The sequence below is a fragment of the Bremia lactucae genome, linkage group LG9, assembly GCF_004359215.1.
Source record: "Bremia lactucae strain SF5 linkage group LG9, whole genome shotgun sequence".
Classification (NCBI taxonomy): domain Eukaryota; phylum Oomycota; class Peronosporomycetes; order Peronosporales; family Peronosporaceae; genus Bremia; species Bremia lactucae.
Window position 1 is genome coordinate 2,124,653 of NC_090618.1, and position 27,620 is coordinate 2,152,272.

Below are 27,620 nucleotides of genomic sequence, written 5' to 3' on the forward strand. Positions count from 1 at the left end.
GGGGTGTATCGTTACATGAAATTAACACTTAAAGGTTGTTAATTAATATATTATCATCAAGGTAGATAATATTTGGAGGATATTACTTTTTATAGTAATATTCAGAATTTTTATCCATAAATAGGTACAGGCCATTATATCTATTTATTCCGCAGACTAATCAGCTGTAGGAGTAATCAAAGAGAGTTACAGATAAGATAGAGATAAGAATTCATTTGCATGTTTCGTATTAGATTATAATAAAGTTAGCATGAACAAAGCAAACTGAATTATATTGAAACAGTACAAGTCACACTCCAAGTTAACTTGTCTTAAGAGAAGTCTTCCTCTGCACGTACAGTGTACGTGAAATAACGTAGGGCACCACTCGCAACTGAAGCAGTGCGAAGTGGACTTGTACTGAAGCCGTAGTGCCCCGTTACACTTCTCCTTCATCTCGTCAAGTTCATGTTGTATGAACTTGGCGATGGCTGAATGGAGGGCATCTATGTTTAAACCGGACAGCATGGCCAAGATTGCATCGTTCCCTACGGTTAAACTCATTCGTTCGACCGCTCTCCTTCTATTTCACTTAGAAAGGAGTAGCTATCACGCGAAACGTGATGCGTATTCCCACTCTCATCTAACATGTCCATGTTAGATGAAGGAAACGTGGTCCTTGGACGGACTTCAAAGTGCTACCAGGTGTAACGGGGCACTACGACTTGTACTGCTTCAGTACGAGTCCACTTCGCACTACTTTAGTTGCGAGTGGCGCCTTACGTCACTTCACGTACACTAGTACGTGCAGAGGAAGACTTCTCTTTATGACAACTAACTTAAAGAGGGTTAAATGAAAACTGTATTAATATTATTAAGTATCTCTTCTTTCTATCTGTTAATGCTAACTTAATTAAAAACTAATACTTAACATGCAATTGAAATCTTATCTGTCTCTTTCTTTGTTGACGTTTACAGCTGATTAGTCTGCGGGATAAATAGATATAATGGCCTACACCTATTCATGGATAAGATTTCGGACCATTACTATACAAAGTAATATTCTCCAAAAATTATCAACCTTTTAGATAATATATTAATTAACAACCTTTAAGTGTTAATTTTATGTTACGATACACCCCGTTACACAAATTGCATCGGAACATCACCTTAAAAATCAATTATTGTCACTACTGAATATATGATACGTTCTCAGCACGAGCTTAGTACATTATCTTGCAAAATGTCATGCATTTAGACAAATTTAATTCTAGCAAACCAATCGATAGTGAAAAGTTGGTGTTTTAAAATTCTTCAGACACGTTCTTAGCACGAGCTTTATGCAGCCTCTTGCATGATGTCATGCTATTAGACATATAAAATTTCTTCACACCAATCGATCATAAGAGATCGGAGGTTGCTCCAAATCTTTACAAGATCTTGCATTTCAAGCGTATAAAATGAACAAATGATATCTTCATATTCGATACGCTACTGCATCAAGCGATTTTCACGCGACGGCGAACAATGAGCTCTCGTATTAAATTTTTTTGAAAGCTTACAAAAGTATTGCAAGCGCACGTCTGAGAAGGACGGAATCACCAGAGCTTGGTTTTTTATCGCGCATAACTGGTGTTGCACCTCGGACTGGTCGCACAGAGTGATCCGTCTCAAACCTCCTAAATTTGTCACTCTATGTACAAAAGTATTACGGTCTTCGAGAACAAAGCACCACTAGATTTCTTGTCCAATCAGAGAAGAAAAAATAGCGAATCATGAGACTGAGAAAATGTTGAGCCCGTCACGTGTCGGATCCAGAGCCGGAGTGTGTTATATTCGGGTGCGGATCAGCAATCTCCAGATGGTCATACTTCAGGCCTTTGTCTTCGTAAACAGCTGGCTGCCTTTCCTTCTTCATCTGAGCTAGTGTTTATCACTCAAGATGCTGCTACAAAGTTTGCTTCATTTCGTTATGCAGCAATGAGCGTGCAAAAACGCGGTATTTGCATTCCCGCAGTGTTTTTGTTTATTTAAACGAATCTAAAAAAATGCCGCGAGTAAATAAATTGTTCTATAAGCAACTGGCTTAGGCGATTTTCGAGCTTTAACCTATAAAGAAAGGGTCGTACTTCCTGGGTTCGGCTCTCGCTCTTTACAAGGTTCAAAGCAGTTTCGCTACCACAGATTGCAATTTCGTGACATCATCTCGGACAAGATAATTTAAAGCTCTTTTTAGCTACCACAAATTTGTCGTGCACACTTCATTCTTCAATTCGTCACTCACTTCTCAGCTCAAGCTTTATGAATCTTCGTGTACTGGTCCTCGCCGTTTTCCTGGCAGCCACCACACGCGGTGACCTCGCAACAGACGACGTGAACTCCACGTCGCTTCGATTGCCTTCAATCGAGAAAAGGGCCGATGGGTATGGTAACGCTTTTAATGAAGAGAAGGTACTAAATCTGCGGCAAATCACGGATCCTTCGAATTTTCCAAACGCGCACAAAAAACATCTTGTCGCAGCCGTGTCGAAATTCTGGGTCAAACCTCGAATCCCGCAGGAAGATCTTGCCCAGCAAACCTTCAAGATTTTCCATGTAGAGCGCGTCAAGAGCAATCTCTTTACCAGTAAACGGTGGATCAAATGGGTTGAGCGTGTCAAGGTAGCCATTCCGGATCGTACTAAACGAGACGAAGAACTCACGCGTATTATGGTGGAAGAATTTGGGCTTCCCCTTTTCTTCCAAAAGCTCCACGAAGCGTCTAAAAATCCAGAAACTTCCGAGACTGCCAAGTATTTCGAGAGACTCGAGTATGACCGTTTGCTAAAGAACAAGGTTTTCCCGGAAGAATTTCGTGAACAGCTTGGTCTTCAACACTTGGAATCGGATATTGAGCTGACCCGTTATTATCTCAAATTTCGGTCCAGATTTTTAATGTTAGCAACGCCCGTGGAAGAGCTTAAAGTCCCCAAGTTGTTGAAAGAAGTGATGGACGAACCAACTAAGCGGACTATTGAGCTTTTTGGTGAGTTTGGCAAGGAGGAACCCGACATGGTAGCAAAAATGTTCGAGCTTAAATTCAACAATGAACGAGAAGTGGAGCATCCGTTATTTAATATTTGGATTGACTTTATGATGGCGTATCTCGACGAGAAATTCGTTGCATCGGCAACGTTTCTTCAAACATTTCGACTTTTGGAGTCGTCCGCCGCCGCTGGCAACAAACGAAGCCTTCAAATCAAAGAAACATTTAGTCGAAGATGGATATCATCGGACCGATCCCTGAAAGACGTGGCAAAAATGCTTCAGCTCGGCAAAAATCAAGCGGATTCTTCGTGGATCAATCGTCTGGAACTCCAACTGTACATGAGCTACATGCGAAAATACATCTTGACTCACAGGAAGGCTGATCCAATGCTCTCCTGGGTACTTTCCAAGCTCGTCGGACTAAAACATGAAAGAAGCAGGAAGTATCAAACAAGATTCGTTAATTTCTTTCGAGACAATTTTCAGCCATCCGAGGTTCTGACGATTCTTCGACTCGATAACGAAGGAGGTCAGATAAAGAACCGACCTTTGGTTGAATTCGGGTTACAGTATGTAGCGTCGTTCCTCCTTAAGAATCCCAAAGCAGAGCCCTCAATTCTCAAGACATTGAAGCTGCTATGCCATCATGGCAACAGCGACGACATGTTTGCGTTCGCAAAACTCTGGGTCTCGTTGGAAACAACGCCGGAAACGTTTCTCAAGATGCTTGGCATCAAGAAGATTGATGCCAGCATTCTCAATCATGACTTGCGTGATCTTTGGCTCGCATTCCTCGCCCAATACGGAGCAAGACTACCAAGCCAAGCACTTCCCCACGAGATGCTTCAGACCATCAACCATTTGACTACATCGGCGATGATGGACAACCGAAGTAGCCGAGAAGCATTGGCGAAAATTTTCCACTTTTGGTCTCGGAAAAACTTGACCCAGGACGACATGTTTAAGATGTTACGGCTACATACCTTCCGACCGCACTACTTTATTAATCCACTGCTGTCTACTTGGGATATGTACCAATTGACGTTTGTGACCATGCATCCAACGGAGCCGCAGCAGCAATTAAGTGATATGATTTTCCGATGCTTTAACGTCAACGACGTCGAGAAATTGACTGCCGGGGCGAAGCATATTCCAGATATGCTCCACTCCAAGGTGAAGACGGTGGTGAAAGAATTACAAGATAAGGTAGATCATTTTTTTGGACGTACATAGGTAGAAAAACCGATTCTCTCAATTCATGCAAAAGTGTCCAAAAAAGGTTTTTACATTGTGTTTTTTTTATATTTGCTAGTTGATGTAACGCACCCGAATATTAAATTATAAAACACAACATGGCCGGGCTCGTCGAGAAACTCGTGAGCCTCGTGGGGCGGTACGTCGTCACGAGCGCAATAAGCCTCGTGTATGGATCTTCGTTACTAACTCGCATCCCTCGCTTTTGGAAACAGTGCATTCTATTCCGATGAACACGTTGTTGTCCTGAGTGCATTAATGCGCGAGAAGTTTATGAAGGTCTGCAAGCCACTCGCGTCTTCCCCACCTTTGCTCATTCGTCTTCTCTTTTACGCTAGGATGACGAAATGGGAAACGCAGTAAATCTTCAGACCCGTCAAGTTCGCAAAATTATGAATGAATTGCATCAAGATCACCTCGTGTGCGAGTACGTCGCACCTTTTTCTCGCTCTCGTTGGCCTTTTTCCAATTGCTTCACTATGTGTTTTGTATGGTGTTTTTCCTAGAGAAGTACTTAACGACAAGCGCGCGGGCGGGAGTTCGTCGACATCGTACTGGTACATTGACTACAAGTACTTTGTGGATGTGATTCAATATCGGCTCTACGTCATGCACGAACACTTGAAAGACAGTGAACAGCTCGAGATTGAGCGCCAGACATTCCAATGCAGCGACCCCGAGTGTGGTCGCGAGTACACAGCTCTCGAAGCCCAGCTCTTGCTTCTTCCAGGTCAATATCAATTCCGATGTGGCCATTGCAATGCCATTCTCTTGGAATGTGACAATAACGACCGTCTCGTTCGAATTCAATCGTTGCAACGAAAGTTTAAAGACCAAATGAATAAACAACAGGGCATGCACGATGGAATTTATGAAGTTTTGCGTCGCATTGGGGATTTTGTGAAACAAGGACAGGTTTTGCCGACGAATTTGCCAAGTGATAATCGTGCTGCGGGTCTCGGAGGACAGCACACTCGGACACAAGCAGGAGCTGGTTCTGGAAGCCGTGGACGCCATGGAAACACGGGTGTTGGCGCTCGTGGAGACGATCGGAATTTAACGTCGTTTTTGTATCCGTACGGGACCCAGGAGCAAGAGATTATTGTGGATATTGCGAGTACGTCCACGGTTGAGGACGAGTATTTAAACAGTCGAGATCGACACAAGGAGACAGAGACCGCGACGCAACCATTGGCCGCACCTCGAGCATTGCCTGCGTTTTTACAGGGCAGTTCCATTAGTGGCCACATGGCTGCGAAACATGCCGTTGAGACGCAAAGTGGAAAGGATTTAATGCGTGAAACGACTTCATCCAGCACGGACACCTTGTTGGTACAGTCTGAAATGACGGAAGAAGAGCGCCAAGAGGCATTCAAGCGCGCGTACATGGCCGAGTTGGAGCGATATAATGGCGAAACGGATGAAAACGAAGTACAGATTCAAGTCGAAACGCAAGGCAGTTGGGAGACCGATATGAATATTGACGCCATGGAGGACGACGAACTTGAAGAGATTGAATGGGAATGGTGTGTTGACGACAACAGCGAGACGAATGGCTGTCGTGACGCGACGATTTTAGTCAATGGCGAGTGTAAGCGACTGGATGGCGTCGACGATCACGATCTCTTGACAATGACTGAAGACGAGTTTCTGGTGCGGTATACTACCTACTGCGTGGGTATTGGTGCAGTGGCAAGTGGGTACTAACGATTTGATGTGGTTCTAGAGCTGCTATCGCATGTGTCTTGCCGAGAATGATGTTATAGGTTGAGTAAACGAGTGTGTTAAGTACTAGTGGAGTGGCAAAGCCAGCAAGTTTCGGTCTAATGAATGAACTTGCAAACTTGAAAGGAATAGTGTTGATTCGGTCAATTTGCTTACGCGCGTGCATGGTAGTGTCGACTGCTTGGGATGAATGAATTTGTAACGTAAATCGGACGAGGCTTGAAACAGTTGATCGTTTACCAATTGGGCATGACGAGGAATAAATGTGTTGAAAAGGTTGACGAGTGTCTCTGTGGATACCAGACAAGTGTTTACTAATGCGTGCGAATTTAGTAAATGGGATCCTTTCTCGAGACTTTCCTCAGTGATAGCTCTTGAGAGCCGTGACAAGACTTGGGCAGCGGTTAACGTGTCAAGGTTCCAAGTCTCTTACAATTGATAGCATATTTGACTCAATGACCACTACTCTTGAGGTATGCTAGCACTTTAGCAAGAGTTGTGGAGTATGCCTGTGCTCAACATTATGAGCCAGGAGTTGTCTCCACACGCTTTAGAACCGCTCGAGCGTGGTAAGATCTCGACGTACGTGGCTCATAAATGATAATTTAAAAGAGCTGCCCAAGCACTAAAAAACCTTTATTGTCAACTCACAAAAGTCCGTTGTATCAATATGCGGACACCAAGATCTTTTCAAATTAATAGTCGAGTGGGTGAAAACGAAATGACACACCAAATATTCTCAGCCTTGCTGTTGTATAGATTTTCCAAATACAACGTACGCCACTTTGATTCTACCTCGCTCAATTTTAAACCTTAAAGAATTCATAAGAACTCTATTCAAGAACGTCTTTTTTACGTCGTTTATATATATATATATTTTGGATTCTTACATATTATTTTGATAAAATCTAGATATTATATATTTTTAAAAAACAATTTCAGATTCAAAAAGTATTTTACACTCATTTACCATTTTGTAATTTAATTTTTGATTAGAGAATCTATATTACTTATCATTAAATAATTAATTATAACAAATTAAAGAAAACGTTTCTTGTCGAATTCGTAGCACGCAAGCAACTCGAAGCGGCATCTCATTTATAGTCCAAGACGCTGGCGAAACTTGCCGTCTTGGTGTTTCTATTTGGCCTTCTTAACCAAGAAACTGGCAACGCTGGCGCTCAGATGCTGTAGCTTTAATCGCCTCTTTACGTGAGCACAAGTTTATGAAGCAATTCGTCCGATAACATAAGCTCTTGATTCTCAAGCGCTTGGATCAAGTGTTTATTCCCGCCGATGCGCACAGTCTGAAGCCTTTCGAGCGTCTCGAGTTGCTGGACGGGCAATGTCTTGCATTGATTGTGCCTCATGTCGAGCGTCTGAAGCTGCGTAAGGTTCTGAACGTGCGTGGAAAGCGTCGTGAGCTGGTTTTGCTGCACATTGAGCGTTTTAAGTGACTGCAGAGCGTACACGGCATCAGGAAGCATGCGGAGCTGGTTCCTCGATAAATCAAGGTGCCGAAGATGCGGCACTCGTTCTAGCGCCAACGCGAGACGACAAGAACACGCGTCTCCCACGTGCTCGCACATGAGTTGGCGACACACGAGATCGCTAGATTTCGAAAGCTGCAGCTCTGTAATGCAAGAACCGTGACGAGCGACGTCGCGAAGACATGTGGCTATGGCAGGTACGCGCATGGGTATACTGGAACTTAATGTCTTTTTAGTTTGATTTCCATCAAATTTTTTAATTCTTCTTTTGATAAATTAACCGAATTTTCATATAAAATTAAATATTCTTTAATATCTTTAGTAATAATCTCATAACTAATTAACACGTTTTTTTTTTTTTTAAAAATAATTGATGAGAAGTTTTTTTATACGAAACCTGAATTACTTAATTACATGACGCTCATAGTTTTTGTAGAATTGGACCGAGTAATGGAGCAAAAATGTGACTGACTGCACTTTAATGATTGGAGAACGTTTTGAAACAATTTAAGAGCACGAGAGCGGAGGCATCTCTAAGAATAATTTTACAAAAATTATAATTGAGGAAACACTAACTTACAGATTAATTTAAAAACGCATAAACATTGACCGTAGCGGTGTAGGTGATAAGGCCGACAAAGAGTACAATAATTGCAATTCTTGCTAAACGACTGGAACCGCCATACGTGCGCATCTCCTGAGCCTCGAGCTTCTGACGAGGCAATAAATAAAGAATTGGCGCCAACGCCAATAAATTAATGGCACAATTTGCCATGACAAAACACAATACTCGCTTGCGCGTGCCTGGCGAATCCTGGACAATCACAGCTTTTGAGAAGTCTTGTTTAAGCTCGGGACTTGACGTGCGAATTGCGTCCGAGACTGCTAGAGCTGCCATTCGAGCCAAAATAGTGAAAGACGCCACAAAGCCCGTCGTTGCCCCTTCAAGACAATTTTCAGTGATTTCCACCAAAGGCAGCGTCGTGACGAGCAACACTGCCGCATACGAGACCCCATTGAACGACAAGATGGATAAAATAAACCAAGCACTGCGTAACCCATTAAAAATTGTCGGTAACGCTACGATCAAGCGAATTATAACACCAAGGATCAACCCGCCAATCGAAAGGCGTACCCAACTGTAATTAAATAGTGTGACTTGAAAGACCACCATTGATAAAAGCAAGCTTGCTTGCGTTGAAATGGCACCCACGCGTTCTGCTGTCGGCAATGCATGCGCCCAGAACAAGACGGCATTGTTTGCATAGTGAAATTGAAACGACGACAGCAATACTGACGTACAAACAAACAAAAGGATGCGCCAAACAGCTTGTTGCTGTAAAATATTCCAAAGGTGACGCGCAAGCAACAATCGATCGACCGAGTCGACTCTAAGTTGTCGAGGCTCCTCGCCGAGACGAAACAACACAGCAGGAATAGGTACTAACGTTACAATTGCCATTATCAAGAGAATCATTTTTATTGAAATCACCGACTCGGTTCTCTCGTATTTGTCATTGTAACCCACGACACACGATATGACAATATTAGCGAATAATGTTGCTGCTTCTTGTGTTAGCAAATATTGCAACATTAACTTGCCGCGTTCGTGAATAGGCTCGCGTTGCGATAATTCTACCAAAAATGCAAATGCCACGATGGAAGCCATTGTGACGCCTAAACTTGTAGCCATCATCAATAGTATGTACACAACACCTCCGTAGAACGTTCGAACGGTGGGATTCTTAAAATTTGTGTTCTCATCGATGGAGGAAATTGTCACGAGCGCCATAAGTGCCATGTAAGCAAAAATCCACCCAAGCAGCATGTACGACTTGCGATGGAAGCTCCAAATTGGGTACAAATCGGATAGCAGACCAATAAAAAAACTAAGAACCCCCGGGAATTTAAGACATTGCACGGTGGCAATGCATTGGTCGTTATTGAAGCTTAAATAGACACAAAGTAGCGGTTGAAATGCATTGACGAGAAACGGGATCATAAATCCCGTCGCTGCTGCCGAGACGGCTAATCCGCAATACGGCTGCGAAAATAATTTGGCCATTGTGCCAGCACGTAGACTGCCATACAATAAGTGATTGAAGAAGCTTGTGGGAGGAGCTGTCGTCGCCCTTATCCTCTCAGACGGCCGGCGCACTTCTTGTAGCAGCTGAATTGAGGGTGGCGCAGAGCTAGACCTTCCCACCATTGGAATCTCCGAGTCCATCCACGTCTTCTCAAAGTCAAGAAGTTCCGAATCACTAGCGTTCGTAGTTGCTTTAACAAGTTTTGATGTCGCCAGTCCACTAACTGTGTCGTCCTTAGAGATCAAGACTGTGAACGAAGGGGTTCTCAGATCTCGAAGAACCTTGAGACCAAATTCCTCCTTGCTGACACCGTTCTCAGCTACAATTCGGTCCCAGTCAAAGGCTGTTTCATCAATGCAGAATGAACCTTCCGAAATGAAGCTGTAGCTCCTGGACGACCGCTCGCTCGGCATTTCGCCGTCGTCGTTGCAGCACTATTTTACGTACGATAGTCGGTCTAGCAGTGATGGAAAAGCTTGTAGATCAAATAAGCGAGATGGTCCAAGATAAGTAATGCAAGGCACTTTGTCACAAGTCACAGCTTGACTCGCTCTTACGGTCCGACTCGATCACGATTGAGACACAAATCTGTAGAAAAAGGGGATGGACAGTCGATAACGTATGACAGTAAGCTAATAGGGTTAGGGAGACATCCTCTCAAGAAGATAAACCACATGGCTACAATGGCCCTAAGCTCAAGTTGCAGCAACAAAACGTGAACATTATGTACCCTGTACCATTTCTAAAATCAAACAATTTCCACCTATCGCGTGCCACACGAAACGAATAATGACCTCATCGACCGAAGGTGTTGCCGCTAAAGGGGGTCATCTTGTAGCCATGAACGCTTCTCAAATCGACGCGAACATGGATACAGAGGCCAGAGTCCTTATGCACGATGTGAGTGATTCTTTTCGTCGCATAAGCACCATTAAATATCGTGTGCATCTTGTTTTAGGAACGCTCTTGCATCTTTGAGACGCGTATTGAGCGTGCCGACCTCTGTCGTCAACGAGGATCGACGCAATTTCAAAATGGTGCAATTGATCAGGCAGTAAAATGGTACGAACGTGCTCTTTACCACGTGGATTTTGACGAAGCCACGTGGCATTTCGAGGTAAAGCAACTCGATCCCTATGTCGATACCAGTACTAAGGGCGACGTTTTTTATAATAGTTTACTTCACGAAATCGTGCAGACGTCAATGTGGTGCGATTGCCAGTGTATATGAACTTGGCTGCTTGCTATCTTGTTCAGGGAGCTCCGGACGAAGGCGATCGGAACGACGAAGTATTGAAGAAAGCTATTGAAAAGGCCGATCTAGCACTTGGTATTGATTCTGAGAACAAAAAGGCATTGTATCGCGGAGGCTATGCGGCGCTATTGAAAGGCGACTTGAAAAGGGCAAAGGAAATGCTAACAAAAGCCGCAAAGAATAACCCCAAGGATCGAAAGATTCGAGATGCCATGGCGACGTTAAAGGCGAAGCTACTGGAGCAAAAGAACGAAGAAAAAGAGCGTTGGGGCGGAAAATTATTAGAAGAGAAACAAAAGCATGTTTCAACGACCGCAGTCCAAGCGAAACAATGGATGAAGCCTAGTGAACCGAATTACGCACTCGGGACATTGGCTTTTGTGGTACTTCTTATTGTATTAGCACTGGGACAGCTTCGTTTTGTCGAGTAAAGTCAAACCATGACGAATGAATTCGCTTGATTGTCTTCTTTTTCCTCGTTTGATAAGGCAAGGCCAGTTTTTTGATCCATTTAATACATCAGTGTACCCAAAGTCGTTGACAGCACGTCGCACTCACAATAAAAGCATCCGTTGACCTCAACACGGTGTAGCGTAGGATAACAAACCGTTCTCCTTGTTCCATCTCGTTCGTCTTCCTATCAATCCAATCCAATCACGGCATTGAAAACGTTTCCTTCTCCACTTCCGTAGACAACAGCATTGCAATGCCTTAATCGTCATGGCAACTGCATCAAGTGTTAAGAAAAAAACCGCCATTGTAAACGTTTCATGATCGCTACGTTTTCATTACCTCCATTCAAAATCGTTTTGTAAAAAGTCATTTCGATTCGATTTTGAAACCCTTTTATTCGTTTTCAACGGTTCGACCATTGTACGAGCTTCGCGATGTGTGCGTTTTGTTTCTAGTAGTACTGTGTCGATGGATCGATCGTCGACGAAACACGGCGGTTGTTTGGAGCGCACTTGCTTCTTCGAGCACTTGACTTCGTTTGGCATAGGCTGTTGGATCCAATACTTTCCAACGCCGTCGTACTTGTGAGTCGGTGCGATCGCCTAATTCTGCCGCAAGTCGAGGCCAAATTCGTGCCGAATTGATGCCCCATTCCTGTACGCGTGCAAGAATCATTTGATCCTCCTGCATTGTAAACTTGCGATACGATAATTCTGGATTCAAACAATTGAGAAAGCGGTCTCGAATCGCTGGCGGCGTTCGTCCTTGTAAATGATGGCAAATCTCATTCCACGCGACGGCATCGAGATCAAAGTCACAATTACGGGGAGTATACGCACAAAGCGCAAGGATCAATCGTCGATCTTCAATGACGGAAAACTTGCCCCGTCGAAGGCCAGGTGCAAGCGTCAATTGCCACCGATGGCGAATTTGTTCCGCCAATCGGCCATCCAGTAAATCGGCAATCACGTTCCACTTTTCGCCAAAAATGGGTACCGCTTGACGCACAATGGCGTCTTCTTCTGGCGTAAAGCTTGATTTGGCATTGCTTGCACACAATGCCGTTTGATATCGAGTAAGACAGTGCGCGGGAGGCCTGCCTGGAAATGGCATGCGTTTCGCAATTGCATGCCACTGATTCACAAGTGCTGAATCATCAACTAAACGTCGTAATGCAACATCTTCTTCCTTCGTCCATGCACATAGACGCAATGTGGGTGCTTCGTGAAGATCGTACCATAATTTACAAGAAAACCCCGAGCGTTCGATTGGGAGTTGTCGAGACTTTCGCATCTCTTGCCACTTGTGTATCCCATTCCATACTTGTAAAGACATTTCAACAATTGGAGCATGGGTCATGTAAAAATCTTCGGCAAAGTCCTTGACAACTTTGCGTTCGCGAGCCGAAAAAATCGCCGGTGGAGCCGCAACAAAGGCCTCGTGGCTGTGCGCACGTAGGAATTTCGTGTCGGCATTTATTGAAGGCTCAATTAAAGCTCCAAGTCTTGTGTGCTCATTCGTATCGATGTTTGTCGACTCCAGCGTCTTTTGCTTCTTCTTTGGTCGCCCCACTTTCCGCTTGCGCTTTTCCTCGTCAGTAAAGAACGACACTTGTGGACGAAGGTACGAGCGAATTGTGGTTCCTGAGAATTTCGCTCGAATGCGTGGAGTACGTTCAAAGCATTGTCGCAACGTTTCTTTCTGAGAAGTCGAAGGTAGCAGCGAGTCCATCGACTGTTGAGCTCTTTTCAGCGCCACTTCACGACGAATAGATTGTATTCGTGCCAGCAGCTTTGCCTCTGCTGCAGCAAAATAATTCTCTAGCGATTGCAGATTTGCAATAAGAGCGTAATTAGCATCAAGCGCCTCAGCAATAGCGGTAGAGGAGCGTGCATTGTCACGTTTTAGTGCCATTCGTGGGAAGATAAGCTTGGGTTTTGGGTGATTAAAGATTATTCACCCAAAAAAGGCATATTAAACACCGCCAAATAATCAATTACATCATGGAAAGAACCCCATCACTTACTGAGCAGATGCGTGCTGCTACGCGAAATATTCATCACGTCTCAGACAAGTATGCCTGTTGCTAATGTCTACACTGACGTACTAATTGATTTTCTACTGGGATTAGCCTAGTGAACTTGAAGCTACTAGTGGCGCTGACTGACAAACAGCTCTACGGACGGGCTTTGATGCTTTTTTGTACGTGTCTTGATTTTGTGATTGAGTGCAAGCTCTACGCGTTTAATTGCATCTCTTGCTGCAAGACTACGTCTATGTGCAGTTGGAGTCGACCATTGAAGCATATAAAGACTACGAGGCCTTTACTGGTTTAAATGAGCTCCTCGGCACGATCGCTCGGGTCAGGGCTTGACTTGATAAGGACTGAAGGCTCTTTTTTTTAGGAAATTAACATAATTTATTTGCAGGCGGATAGTATTGCAATGGACCTGCAATTCTATCTTGGCGAAGATTGGAGCAACAAGTATCAACCAACAAAAGCTGTGCGAGACTACATTAAGTACGCTTAAACGATTCGTATCAATCATTCTATTGGGTAGCCTAAACCTTGGTACTGTGTTATTGTACTCAAGACACTTGAAAAAGCTCGAGGAAAAGGTTTTGCGAATTTGCTGAATAATGTTTTTTTTTTAATTTCTAACTTCTGACTACAGAACCCGATCTTGGTACTACCGTACTGCTTCCACATGTACATGGCAATGCTCGCGGGAGGCACGATGATTAAAAAATTAGTTAAGAAAAGCTTTGCTCCGCCTGAGGGAAAGGGACTCAATTGCTTTGTCTTTGATGTCAAGAGCACCAAGGTATGACTTTGTGTGACAATGCCCGTGATATGCTTACGTTACGTCAAGTTTGGTGCGTGTGAAGGCTTTGCGCGACACAATGAAAGCCAATATTGATGCTCTTGATTATGACGAAGAGATCAAGAAGCTCATTGTAGCCGAGTCCGTCCATTGCTTCAAAATGAATAACCAGGTAAGTTAAGCAGTGTAGAAAGTGTGCCAGTTCTTTCATTCGCGTACGTGCTTTAGATTGTTCAAAGCCTTGACGGGGCCGGCGATTGTGTAGTGAAGTTTGTATATAAATGGATGCTCATCATTGTATTTAGCCTTGCGGTGCGTATTTTTTTCTTGTCGTCACTCATCGTGTTGCGTAACTAATTGTTTCTAAAGGTTTTATATACCTTGATGATGTTTAGGAGAAGCAGTTGAAAGTAAGGCCTCGGCAAAAGCAGCTTAGTAATGCTGAAAGATATTGCTAAAAGGCACCTTTACCATATATATTACTTGCATGATTTTATTTTTCAATTCGGTAAAAAAAGCATGCTATCATCGATCACCAAGATGGCAATGTCCCCAAAGACTTTGTCCAGCTAACGGACAGTAATGCGAGGCGCGGCTGCTGTTCGGCTAGTATGTTGCAGAGAATTTCACAACAGGACGACATGACTTTGACGTGAGTGCATGGTGTCAATTAGAATCATAGCAGGTAGAACTGGTAGTAAGTTCATCGAACCAGCATAAAAACCCATCAGCGACAGCCTTACGACTATACTCTTGTCCAACGATTGCCGATGTACTCATTCTGACATGTTTAACATACATAAAGGACGAGAATACAGCGTCGATTGCGTTGCCACAGGCATCAGTTCCAATGGACGACACCTCCGACAATTCAAAGTGTTTCACGTCGTCATGAATGAGTCTCATGAACAATTTTGAGTTGTCTACAACGGCACATGTGGAAGCTGCCTAAAATTACTTGAGCGTATTCAGACCATTACTTGGTTTTAGAAGCTCTGGCACCAGACACTCGTCTTGTCCACTCAATAGCCATTCTCGTCCAAGCTTCGTCTCATTCCACCTCTTTGTGCTCAGCAGTTTTTCATTCGTCTTGGTGTTCAACTCTCGCAAACCTTCGTGCCTTTTGCCATTGGGTCGCTCCATCTTGACCGTGTTTCGCACTCTTTAACGATGACACCTTTGTTTTCAAAGTACATTGCACAAGCAACACCGAAAGCTGTACTAAACTCCGCACTAGAATAAGAGCTTCTAACAACAACGAAACATCGTATTAAAGAAATATGTTGTTGTTTATATTACGCCAAAAGTGGTGACTACGCGACTTCTACGAGCTTAAAATTTATGCTTGTTCCTTGTGCACGTGCACTCTGACTAAGACAGCTACGTCACGTTATCAAAACTTTGTCGCTCGATATCTGTCGATCCTCCAAATCGGTGCCCCTTAAAGACTCTATCCTACTTCGCACGGGTCTTCAAGAAGCACATAAAAGTTATCGGCACGTCCAATATCGAAAAAATAATCAAAAATTGTTCGATACAGCGGTCACGTTTCATACTTCAGCCAATTCAATGAATTTAAAATCACATCAGGGTCCTTGCGTTCAGGACTTCGATGATTTGGTTGAGGAAGATGCCTATCCAAAAACTTTTTCACGACATCGTTCTTGAATTCTATTTTCTCGAACCCCGAGAGGAATTTAGAAAGATTATACAGGTCGCCGTTGTTTACCAAGCTTAGGAGCTTGAGTGATTCCTCAATCGGCACCGGGTAGGTTTTGTGATGACGAAGATACTCCACGACATACTCGACCCAAATTATCCACACTACATTTTGCTTCCAACTTTTAAATGTGGTCTCGATACCAAGAATTGTCGCTACATCCGCCGCGTCAAAGTCTCGCATCACGAAGAAAGAGACAAAATTTGTTCGTTGGAATGCGGCCACGTCACTTTGGTCGACAGCGAGATCATAAAATATATTGTGAACCGATTTCAGGTTTTTACGACCAGGCTTTAAAACGAATTGTTTCAAATAGGCTTTCAAGATAGGGAAAGCGGATTGCGAAGCCAAATTGTTGTGGTTCAAGCTGAGCCCAAGGATGGTTAAGACTTCAAAGGGTTGCACATTCTCACGATTCCATCGGTCGGCGAAATCAAGAATAGCGTGGTCAAGGGCGTGATTTTCCATATCAGCCCTTGCGCCCAGCCATTGAAACGTACGGATTATGAGAGGGTCTACAAGTTTTTGACGAGAAGTGCACATCTTCATTACGTCCAGCCAAATGTTGATTGCAGGGTGTTTAAACAAATTGGGACTTTCGAAATTGAGCCCCAAGAGCGCTGCGATGGCGGTCGTGTCCGCCCAATATGGCCCAAATCGCTTCACGGTTTCCTTGTCGATACTGTCTTTTATATCCAGTGGTAGTTCCGCGGACCTAGGGAAATGTTTATCCATAAAGTGCCTATAATACCTGAAAAGTATAGGCAGCCGCTTGTTAAACGTATTGACATCGAGATTGCCGAGTTGAAGCGCCGTATAGACACTTGATGTCATTTTCCCGCCAGGATTCAACGTGTCCCAAATTTTAAACTGCGTCTCCTCGAGTTTCTTGGCGAGAGCTTTCGTGCTTGTATCCTTTGCCGCTTTATCTAGCGCTCGAAAAAATCCCTCTGGCCCGAGTAATTTCATCATATGTTGCGCAATGAGCGCATCAATGTCTTTAGTGTCGAGGTTAGTGGAAATCATTTCATTGGCCCAGTCTTTCCATTCATGATTTGTAAAGGGATTTCCCGACCAGAGTTGTTTGTCGACCTTTGGAAATAAATCACTGAAGAAATTCTTGGAAGTGCGCATGTTTTTAATATGGTCGACGACGAATGAAGTTTCCGTTTGCCCATTCCTCTCTTCGGCAGCGACACTAGTGGGCACGAGAGCCTCTTTCGCGCTAGTATCAATAACGGGCAATGGAGTCGAGTTAAAGTTCATCCTCAAGAAGTCCGCATACGCGGTAGTGGCCAGGTGGCCAATTAGTAAAAGCCAGCAGTATAGAAGAGGAATGATGCTTGTGTGCCGATGCGAAACTTAAAAAGTGAGGACTGCGCGGAATTGTTTTTGTCGAGCCTAGTGAGGATGTATGCGACCTAGCAGATGCTCTTGAATTTGTCTCAAGGGATACAGCGAGGAATCAATGGCGCAGAATAAATCTTGTTTGCAAGGTCTGGATGATGGTCAATGATGCAGCATATCTCTCGAGATGGGTGGATAAACTGCATTTTTTAAAAGTTTAAAAGAATTGACGTCGTGCACGTGTCATTATTGTAAATCATTGGAAGACGTTAACTGGTGCACGTGTCATTATTGTAAATCTTTGGAAGACGTCCAGCCCAAGAGCCTATAGAAAACAAGGGATAAATATCCCGAGTGGGAATTGAGAAGAAGCGATTTGCTAGCACTCAAAAGATTGCTGACTCTTCCAATTACATAATAAGCACTTGCAGTTGCATTGCCATCAACATGAGACAAATCTCGGCCCTCCGGGCTCTTTTGTCCGAAGATAATTTTCTGCGAGTAAAAGACAAAAAAGTATTTGCGTCCTTGCACTATGTTATTCACAAGACGCGCAGCCACATTGGCATAGAATTTAACATACCGGTGTGAGTCGGCACTATGTAAGTTAGGTTTCTAAAACGAACTTTAAAATGGCGAGTTAAAGGCGACGACCAGAGTAAAGAGACACGTACTAAACAGTATTATTGCCTCCATGAGTGTAGTTTCTTAGTGCCATAAACAATGTAAGCCCCGTATTCTAACCTATAAAAAGGTTAGTGGAAGGTGCCATAAACAAGAAAGTAATATATTGATGACGATGAAACTGTATTTGTGCATTTCAAATTGATTATTTATTATGCATAACAAAAAATCCGTACTGCGGAAAAGCTTGAATTCACCCATACCTTTATATTTATGTTTAGCAGCAAATCCGGTCGTACTCGTCTTCGTCGTGATAATGAGGTAAGGAATAGCAAGATCCGGAGGAGATCACACTGGTGAGAAATTTGGCAAAGAGGCCTATAGCTGGCTACTGGAAACCAGCTGATTTTCGCTAACTTACAGTCCGAGGGGCTTTCAAGTACTGTAGTGTTAAAATCGACGGTCATAGAAAATGTTTGCCTTTTTGGATCGGAAATGAGCAAAAATACGACAGTACTTGATACAGATCGATGCTGTGCCATTGATTCGAGCAATACCTCGCTCTCTGAGGGACTGTGAGCTTACTACTCCCTACGCTAGACGAATCGAATAACAGTTCATTTCTCACTTCTTAAGTTTCGCATTGGCGCACAAGCATCATTACTCTTCTTCACTGTTGGCTTCTACTGGTTGGCCACCTGGCCTCAACCGCTTATGCGGACTTCATAACGAAGGACTTCAAGTCGTTACCACCACCGGCGTATGATACGAACGCGACACAGGCTCTCGTGCCTTATAATGCCGCTTCGGAAGAGAGGAATGGGCCGTCGTCTTCTACAGCCCTCTTACAGTATATCGACCATAAGCCAGGCTTAATGAAGAAACTCCTCGCTGGTCTATCCATCAGGTTTGCGCCCCCAACGATAAAAGTAATTTCCACTCCAACGGATATGCTCAGGATGGATAAAATCAAGAACAATATCATTAAGAGTCCTCAGTGGAAACGCTGGGCCCGAAGCATACTCGAGCAGAATTCCATGCAAAATTCTCATGTCATCATCACGAAAAAAATGATGGACGACCTCAAACCAACCAACTTCTTTCTCGTGCTCCTCGAAGCGTCGAAGGATAAAAACACGAAAGCTGTCGCCAAGATACTCGAGGAGACGCAATTTGCAAGATGGTGCACCATCGAACATGAATCAATTTCGCCAATGGAATTCTATGACGTGTTACAACTCAACTTAAACGAACCAATAGCATATATGGAACGGTTGCCGGTTCTTCTAAGGTACTGGAAATATTACAAGTCCGTACATAGCCCTATGTCTTCGGTGGCTACACCGAAAGACATTATCGACAAGCAAACCGTGAACCGATTTGGGCCCTATTGGAAGCACACTGGAGAAATCGCAGAGCTTCTTCGGCTCGACTTCGATAGCGACAGTTTTTTTAACCATCCTGCACGTAACGTTTGGCTCGATTTAATGAAGACGTACCTCGATGATACCAAAACCGCAGAACCTTTAATGATCAAGACGTTTCAACTGTTGGGCAATGCAGCTGCTAAAAACTTACAAAACAATGTCTATTCCCCAATCCATTTCGCCGAGCGATGGATTCAAGCGAACTTGCAGCCAATTGATGTCGTAACGATCCTCGGGCTCGACATTCATGATAGCAATTTGGCTACGAATTCAGCTTTCTCCTTCTTGAAGGTTTTTATAGAAAAATTTCTTGTCAACCACCCGGAAGCCGACACGACGGTGGTCAAGATATTTAGTCGACTAGGCTCAGACGAAAGTGAAAAGGCTTTGGCGCTTCGGAAAAGTTTTGTCAGTTTCTTCTTGAGAACACCGAAATTTACCCCAAAGACGGTCATGTCGATTTTTGATCTTACAATCTCGGCTGATTATGTCGAGAAGAATCCTGTGTGGGCAATTTGGATGGAGTATGTCAACGTATATCTTGTAAAAAACAAGGTCTGCCCAGAAGGGCCGTTAGCCGATACACTCGAATTTCTAGGCTCGACAGCCGCGGCCGATGGCGTCGTCAGAAAAAAAAGTATTGAGCTTCTCTATTCGAGTTGGTCGGGAAAAACATCACAGGATACAAGAATAAAACAATTCTTGACCGCCGCAGCACGTCTCAATCAACTCGAGCTATGAACATGAGGTGTCTCCTTTACAAAAACTTAGATTTGTGCACCGTCGTTAAAGTCAGATAGAAATAACATTGCCAAGGGCTGTAGCACTCACAATCTTTGACATCCTTTACAACGCTGGACGGTCTTGATAAGTTATTTGCTTATTAAAAAAATTAATGCTGAAATAATTTACATTTAATTCTACGTAACTTAACGCATGAATCGGTACCCCCCACTACACGTGACGTCACGGAGCAATTAATCGTCTTCACAAGTTTTATTTCCTAAAAGAGTAATAATTAGTATTATGTTCTATGTAAGGAAATAAGCAAAGAAGTACAAATATACTGTCTTTTTTTAATAATTTGACTTAATAGTTCCAATTTTGTAATATTGATGCCATAAGACATTAGTTCTTTTGATTGGTTGTTTCAAATTCAAATCAATCCAGGCAATCGTCACGAGATTGTGCGGTGCGCAAGGAGGCGCCATACATAGTTTGTTATTTATATAATATTGTCAGAGTATATAGAAGATCGTTACGTAGGAGGTTGATATATTAATACAGTTTTACTTTTCTCTGTTCTGAAGACTTAGAATTAATCGTTGGTAGCTAGGATTTCCTTCCTGCTTACTCTGCACGTCGTGTACGTGAATTTGTCGAGGCGCCCCAACTTCACTGTAATCCGTGTAGGTTGACTAGTAATGTTATCAGTGCCTAATCTTTAGTACTGTTGACCATTCTGATGCTAACTTATTTGCCACCGACATAAATTTCACGGGTAGTCACCCAGACGGTCATTTTCAACAACAGTGATGCAACGGGGCACCTTTGCTAGCATCATACGACGTCACTGAAGGGTTCGACATCGGCCATCCGGCAATTTGTGAGCGTCCCCAGCAATCATTTATTATCGGATAGTGAGAATCAGGCCCTTTTAGCCAAGGTGACGGAAGCGGAAATCTTGACAACCATTGCAAGCCTAAGCCGACACAAGGCGGAAGGTCCTGATGGACTTAAAATGACTTTAACAAGGACACGCCTGCTATCATTGCCCCTGTCCTAGTGGCCATCAGCAATGAAATTTTGGATGGCGCTGATCCACCGCCCTGTTTTCTGGAAGCTCTAATTATTTCTTTGCGAAAGTAGGGAGACTCGACAGATGCCAAGGGCTATCGGCCTATTTCCTTACTGCAAATGAGCTACAGAATATTTGCAAAGGTGCTAGCAACGCGACTGAAGCGGATTTGCCATAATTAATCGGGCAGTCACAGCAACATTTTGTCCATAGATGATATATGTTAAAGCTAGGAATGATGATGATTTCTCAACTTGCCTCGGCCCAGCACGATGATACTTGAGCGGCCAGAAATAGCCTAGTTATCCTGATGCTCGAATTTCGGAAGGCATACGATACGGTTGTTAGGGACTTTCTATATGAGGCCTACCGACCTTTGGTTCTAATGCACGATGTATTTAGCCGATCAACCGGCTGCATATCGGGACGACGGCCTCCTTCCAAGTTGATGGAGAATGTAATGAATACATCTCAGTGATCAGGCATTCGACAAGGGTGGCCGCTCGCCTCCCTACTTTATCTATTAGCGGTTGAGCTCTTAGAGGCCACTGTAACGGGGCACCCTTTGCTAGTACTGATAATACTTCTACTTATTACAGTGAAATTGGGGCGCCTCGACCACTTCACGTACACGAGTGTAGAGGAAGGTTCTAAGTTGCTTAAAAGTCTAGCTGCTAAAGCTAGATTCTAAAGCTTTAGCATAGAGAAAAAGCAAAGCTGTATAATGTATTAGGTTTTTACGTAAGGATCTTCTATCTTCTACTGACTCTATTATATGAACTCCTACCAATGTATGGCGCCTACTTGCGCACCGCACAATCGTGTCATGGGACATTTGGCGGGTTTGATTGAAACTTAAATCAATCAATCAGGATAAATAATGTCTCATTGCGTCAATATTACCAAATTTATAAAAATGGAATTATCAAGTTAATGTAATTAAAGATAATAAATTTGTACTTCTTTAACTTATTTCCTCTCATAGGGAATAATAACAGTTATTCCTCCTATAGAAAGTAATATATATGTAACGGGACACACCGTTACATCCCGCCCCCTCAACCAACAGTCACAGTAGTGAGTGATGTGAAGTGACAGAGAACACTTTTAATTCTCTCTGTAAACTTGCATTATTGGTTTTATTTCAAATTCCAATTTTATTGCAATATTGATCTTGTTCAAAAACCAATTCGTTTGCGCATGGTATCGAAACCCGTGCGCGCATGTCCGATAAACCTTCGGGCTCTAGCGTGTTAGCCAAAGAGGTGATGACGAAGTTATTTGACGCTTCGTCAAAACCCTTTTGGTTCGGAGTCATCTTGTGATGACTCCATGAACGACGAAAACTCTGGTGATGTCAGTATGCATTACCAGGAGCGAGGTGATCGTAAAGGTCACTTCGGTAAGCTTGCTTCTGGTGGTGCTAGTATGCGGCACCAGGGACGGGGTGATTCTAAGGATCACTCCAAGAGTAATGGTAGCGTTAACATGAGCAAACGGGATAGGGACCGCAATGTTTTGCGATTTGCTGCTAAAAAGAAGCCTTGGTTGCCCCGTAAGAGCAACCTAACTCGTTAATCTGATTTGACTAACGAAGGTTACCATTTCCCGTTATTCGACTCATCCAGGTTTTACAAGCCTGGTGAGGAAAAAAATAAAATTTTTCATCGATGCCTTTTTCCGGCATCAGTTATACACGTGTAAGCGGGCAAAGAATGTCACTCCTTTGTTCCAAGCTTGGGAAGCATTTGTACAGAATGTGCAAAGCATGGGCTACGAGGCCTGGCATGACAAACTGGATGTTTTTTTGAACAGCTAAAAAAAACGACCGTTGTTGCACGCTACAAGCTGCACCGTCTGAGGGATTCATTACCTCTCGTAGGGAGACTCGTGCCCATGCTATTTTAAGTGTGCAGGTCATGCCCCAAAGAGGCATACTCCCTTAAAGACCATTATTAGAGGACGCTAAACTCGTGTGAGATGCGCGGAAGGATTGAGTACCTCTAATGTTTTTACGAGCACAGGAAGCGCTCGTTCTCTGATAGATCCTCTGTCGAGGAGGATGGGTCTCGTCGTACTGTCGAACGAGACCCGAAACGTCCATATCAAGTTATAACGAGATTCCCAACTATCATGCGAGGGTGGATACCCTCGCCATCGAACGAGATAACTCGTTCAAACCCCTCGAATCAGTAAATGGATATGGAAGGAGGGTATACTCGGGCTTGCCTCGTTTGTCGAATCCGAGTCAGCGTCGTGACTTGAAAAGTATCTAAGGGAGGCCAATGATCACGAGCGATCCGTCGCGAGTTAGCGGTGATGGTCGATAATGTTTCTCGTGACCAATTAAAAAATTGTGAGCAAGTTGCGACTGATCAACTGGCGAACGAACGGACACATTAGTCCCTTCTAAACGAGCTGGTGACAGCTCGGCAAAATATTTCATCCATGGAGGAACGCCAGACAGCTCGATCGTGTACGCATTGTTCGATATACCTGGGCAGTAATTTATTACTGCTCACATTTGTCACTGCATGTTTGAGTAGGTTTACCGTATACAGTGGGGCTCAAGCCCCACTGTATACATTAAATGAAAGCATGCTTGCTCATCCAATTTTGTCAAAGTTCCGATTCTGCCGGTCCACTGTATCAGCGATAGAATCCTGTACGAAACGGATTACTGCGTCTCTAGCCAGCACGAATTCTCCTGCTGACTCCGTTTATTTTGTCTTCAGCGCGACCGGTACGCACTGCGGATATGTCATTCTCCTCATTATTGAGTTGCCGAATACAAGTGCATGAAATCCGGTCTAGCTAGCATCAGTCTATAGATGAACTCAAGGTAGGATAAGTATATTTAGTATAATTCTTGCTTGGTGATTATACCTTTACATGGCGTAGATTTGAAGCAAGTAGAAGGGAATGATAGCAGCTCGCATGGTACCCTTGCTGTAACGGGCTAAAGTTTCCCTAATGTTACACAGTCCCCGTTAAGTACACTTTGTGTACTTGAGGAAATGATCAATTACTTTAATAAAGTAATAAGACCCTCCACTTAGGTGTGGTTCACATTGTGACCCACCCTTGTGTATGTGATGAATAAAACTGCATTCACATTAAGAGGGATGACAGCTAGAGTCATCCTGTACGCGAGTTAGGACAATTGTTCTCACCAATAATGTTGTTTTCGATGATGAGTCTTCCAGTATCAAAATCAGTAATAGCATCATCGCTATTAAATTGTCCACTTCAATGTTGATTGAACCAACATTAGTATCCTTCGCAATGACCGCTGTACGCTCAATGCGTGATGAGCAAAAGCTATATTGCTCTCTTTACTTGAGCGCGTCCATTCTTTTTAATTTAGAGTTACACTCAAACAAGGTGGGTATTCGCGGATGGTGTAAGCCGTTCACAAAATACGGTGTATGCTTTGAAGAAGCATGCACTGAATTTGTAGTGGCAAGTTCTACCATCGGCTCCAACTCGTAAAAGAGTTGACGTATCCGCGAAGTAATTCTTCGAGGATACGATTGGCACGTTCTGTCTGACCATCTGCTTCACTATGGTCAGACATTGACATTTAAACTGTGATCCAAGTGATTTGAACACAGATTGCCAAAACTCCGCCGTGAATCTGGGGTCTCGACCTGAGACCAGTTTACAGGGTAACCCATGGAGTCGAAATATCGTGTAAGAAAAATTAATTAGATTCACCACTTGGGTGTGATTAAAATTGTGACCCACCCTTATGTTTGTGATGCAAACGAAGACGCGAGCACAGGCTTTTGCTGTGATCGACCCCCGGCTTGCAGCAAGATGGACTATCTTGCTGAAACGATAAGTAAGACACAAGAATACCATTTTTCTTTTGATCGTCATCCGGAATATTAAAAATGAAGTCTGTAGATACGGACTGCCAACACTCTGCCGGAACAGGCAGAGGTTAAAACGGAGCGCGGGATGAAGCACTAGGCTTCACCTGTTGACAATCGCAAGCACTTATGTGCTTGCGGACGAGCTCACACAGGCGTGGCCAGTAAAAGTCGCAACTTATCGTCTGATAGGTCTTTTCACGTCCACAATGACCACTTATTGGTGCGTCGTGGCACTCATACATGATGCGTAAACGCAAATTATGATGTGGGGGGATGACGACACGAGGCGTGTTGCCAGCAATTGCAGTGTAATACAGTAAACTATTGCATGTTGTGTGTCGATGCTCAACGGATCGATACAGATTCGACAACCCTTTCAAGAATTGTTGTGATGGATCTTTAATGTAATCCATCAACCCTTCACGAGCCTTATCTTCTTTGATAAGCTCTTCTAGCGTCGCCAAGTAATATTGATGACGTAACTCTTTTTACTGCAACTGTGGGCTCATGCTCACTGTTAATAGATGCGCCGGTAGGCTTATCGTCACTGTTATTCTGCGCAACCGGCTTAAAGTCAGGCCGGCGCGCGAATCGGCATGAGAGACGGCATAAGGTCGTCCTGGTTTATATTCCACGAAGAAGTTGTACTCCGCGAAGAAAGATTATCATTTCGCCATTTTTTTGAGAGGTGTAGACTGTTTGCGGCTGCGCGTAAAGACGCATGGTCCGTATAGACAATGAACGGTCTATCTCCCAAAATATAGACCTTAGGCATAGCCAGTGCATGATTCATGGCAAGGCGTTCCTTGCCATGCACTGGGTAATTCATCTGATCGAAATTGGCGAGACTGTTAGCAGACGACATGCTCTGCGCCGTTTGTGTCAATTGCATTAACGCACAGACCACATGAAATGGTCTGTCTTGGTCCGCTATTGCCAAGATTGACGATTGCATAAAGTTTTTCTTGATACTTTTAAAGAACGCTGACAATCAGCGTTCCATGACTACTTTACATTTTTCTTCACTAAAGAAGAAATATGTATTGTCATTTTGGCACAATTGCGGGAGTACTTATGTAAGTACGCCGCTAAGTCGAGCAACTTTCGAAATCCCTTAACATCGACTAGCACAGCCAGTCGGTGATCTCCTTGATCGTTTTCGCATCAGGGCGTACACCGTGTCTTTTCTGATGCACCCAGGAAGTGGTATTTCGTTTGCAGCGAAAATACAATTCTTTAGATTTGCCTACAACTTGTGATTGCGCATAAGTGTAAGAAATTTTGGACGTGAATACATGGACTTTAACATTCGACTTTCTATTCGTGAATAGAAAATTAATTCGGCGCAACTAATCAAAAAGGCAGTAGAGGTAGGCCGTTTCTTATTTTGGACTCCAGAACTTCTGCAATCGCGAACAAGTCACTACCATCCTCAATACCGCTTTCTAATTACAACTCATAACGAATGTTTCTTATTATTAATTCCAGAACTACTGCAGTCGCAACGGCTCAAACGCCGACATGTTTAGTATTAGTTATAATTAAGTTAGTTAAAAGATAGAAAAAAGATACTTAATTTTATCATAATACAGTTTTCATATAACCCTCTTTAAGCTAGTTACCTTAAAGAGAAGTCTTCCTCTGCACGTACTAGTGTACGTGAAATAACGTAAGGCTTCACTCGCAACTGAAGCAGTGCGAAGTGGGCTTGTACTGAAGCAGTACAAGTCGCAGTGCCCTATTACAGAAGATCGTTACAAAGGAACTAAAAAGATTAATACAATTTTACTTTTTCTCTATTCTAAGCCTTCGAATTTACCTCTAGTAGCTCAGGCTTCTTGCACTGCATGACCCATATTTTGAGTGGCCAATTTCCGGATCATTTAATCTCACAACTTTGGTCCTGGTGATTAGCTCGAGAGTACATTGTATGGCCCTGACCAGGCTCAGTCATCACCACTTACCACTCCCTTATCCATCGACTTGCCTTCAGACAAAAAATGTACAATCATGCCTCGCCTAACAAGTTTATAGACACATGCAGGAAATGAGAGAGGTCAAGAGCGCCAAAGCGATATGCCAGAAAACATCATGATTATACTTGGTTATATTTACTGTCAACAGTATCAGCTGCCTTGACATCTGTTTCACTGGACGAAATACGTCTGCACTCACGAAACGATTTACGATACATGGACGCTTACCGGAATGGTCTCACCAGAGTATGCAGTGAAAAAGTACAAATTTTACAGACATGTACCTAATCTGTGTTGATGGATGCGGCTGGTCTGACAAAATAAATAGTGAGTGTCAACCTACGGCTATTCTGGGCGCCTTTGCTGACAGTTTATCGACAGTTTCTGCAAAAAAAACAAATTGTCACCTATTGGTAGGCGGCCAAACTCGCTCCGGCTCAGAAAAAATGCCAATATTCATAAGAACTTTGCGATGCTACTGTTATATGAAAAGTTGATTCTCTCCGGCTTAGGAAATATGCCAATATTCAGAAGAATTTTGCGATGCTACTGCTCCATGAAAAGTCGAGATAGTAAAAAATCTGAGACTTGTAAGGGGAAGCTTTGGTTATACTCTTTGTTCCTAAAGGCTTTGTTTCTATGAGAGTTGTTTTCAGAGCAATTCTTGCAGGGCCACTTAAGTTGCTGGTTTAAAGTGCAATGTACTGTAGCTACTTAGAACTTTCCTCTGCACGTCGTGTACGTGAAGCAGTCGA

The 27,620-nt window shown here is 43.4% G+C and overlaps 10 protein-coding genes across 10 annotated transcripts; 5 read left to right on the plus strand and 5 right to left on the minus strand.

The window, feature by feature from the left end:
* Positions 1–2,280: 2,280 nt before the first annotated feature.
* On the plus strand, positions 2,281–4,239 carry CCR75_008217 (uncharacterized protein; the record flags this gene model as incomplete). Its single annotated transcript, XM_067966271.1, has 1 exon — positions 2,281–4,239. The coding sequence occupies one exon, from the start codon at positions 2,281–2,283 to the stop codon at positions 4,237–4,239; it is 1,959 nt and encodes a 652-aa protein (XP_067819599.1).
* A 278-nt stretch (positions 4,240–4,517) lies between these two features.
* Positions 4,518–6,780, plus strand: CCR75_008218 (uncharacterized protein). The gene is made up of 4 exons (XM_067966272.1): positions 4,518–4,539; positions 4,599–4,687; positions 4,767–5,913; positions 5,987–6,780. The coding sequence occupies exons 1-4, from the start codon at positions 4,519–4,521 to the stop codon at positions 6,029–6,031; spliced, it is 1,302 nt and encodes a 433-aa protein (XP_067819597.1). The 5' UTR covers position 4,518; the 3' UTR covers positions 6,032–6,780.
* A 413-nt stretch (positions 6,781–7,193) lies between these two features.
* On the minus strand, positions 7,194–7,682 carry CCR75_008219 (uncharacterized protein; the record flags this gene model as incomplete). Its single annotated transcript, XM_067966273.1, has 1 exon — positions 7,194–7,682. One exon carries the CDS (start codon positions 7,680–7,682, stop codon positions 7,194–7,196), a length of 489 nt encoding a protein of 162 aa, XP_067819598.1.
* Positions 7,683–8,058: 376 nt separating this feature from the next.
* Positions 8,059–9,975, minus strand: CCR75_008220 (uncharacterized protein; the record flags this gene model as incomplete). Its single annotated transcript, XM_067966274.1, has 1 exon — positions 8,059–9,975. The coding sequence occupies one exon, from the start codon at positions 9,973–9,975 to the stop codon at positions 8,059–8,061; it is 1,917 nt and encodes a 638-aa protein (XP_067819519.1).
* Positions 9,976–10,351: 376 nt separating this feature from the next.
* Positions 10,352–12,226, plus strand: CCR75_008221 (uncharacterized protein; the record flags this gene model as incomplete). The annotated part of the gene is made up of 3 exons (XM_067966275.1): positions 10,352–10,462; positions 10,521–10,679; positions 10,739–12,226. 3 exons carry the CDS (start codon positions 10,352–10,354, stop codon positions 11,246–11,248), a joined length of 780 nt encoding a protein of 259 aa, XP_067819518.1. The 3' UTR covers positions 11,249–12,226.
* On the minus strand, positions 11,664–13,184 carry CCR75_008222 (uncharacterized protein; the record flags this gene model as incomplete). Its single annotated transcript, XM_067966276.1, has 1 exon — positions 11,664–13,184. One exon carries the CDS (start codon positions 13,182–13,184, stop codon positions 11,664–11,666), a length of 1,521 nt encoding a protein of 506 aa, XP_067819517.1.
* Positions 13,185–13,273: 89 nt separating this feature from the next.
* CCR75_008223 (uncharacterized protein) lies at positions 13,274–14,751 on the plus strand (the record flags this gene model as incomplete). The annotated part of the gene is made up of 8 exons (XM_067966277.1): positions 13,274–13,344; positions 13,402–13,472; positions 13,538–13,632; positions 13,700–13,791; positions 13,832–13,889; positions 13,946–14,095; positions 14,160–14,267; positions 14,614–14,751. 8 exons carry the CDS (start codon positions 13,274–13,276, stop codon positions 14,749–14,751), a joined length of 783 nt encoding a protein of 260 aa, XP_067819516.1.
* Positions 14,752–15,049: 298 nt separating this feature from the next.
* Positions 15,050–15,238, minus strand: CCR75_008224 (uncharacterized protein; the record flags this gene model as incomplete). Its single annotated transcript, XM_067966278.1, has 1 exon — positions 15,050–15,238. The coding sequence occupies one exon, from the start codon at positions 15,236–15,238 to the stop codon at positions 15,050–15,052; it is 189 nt and encodes a 62-aa protein (XP_067819515.1).
* Positions 15,239–15,638: 400 nt separating this feature from the next.
* On the minus strand, positions 15,639–17,081 carry CCR75_008225 (uncharacterized protein; the record flags this gene model as incomplete). Its single annotated transcript, XM_067966279.1, has 1 exon — positions 15,639–17,081. The coding sequence occupies one exon, from the start codon at positions 17,079–17,081 to the stop codon at positions 15,639–15,641; it is 1,443 nt and encodes a 480-aa protein (XP_067819514.1).
* Positions 17,082–18,745: 1,664 nt separating this feature from the next.
* Positions 18,746–19,954, plus strand: CCR75_008226 (uncharacterized protein; the record flags this gene model as incomplete). Its single annotated transcript, XM_067966280.1, has 1 exon — positions 18,746–19,954. The coding sequence occupies one exon, from the start codon at positions 18,746–18,748 to the stop codon at positions 19,952–19,954; it is 1,209 nt and encodes a 402-aa protein (XP_067819513.1).
* Between the last annotated feature and the right edge of the window lie 7,666 nt (positions 19,955–27,620).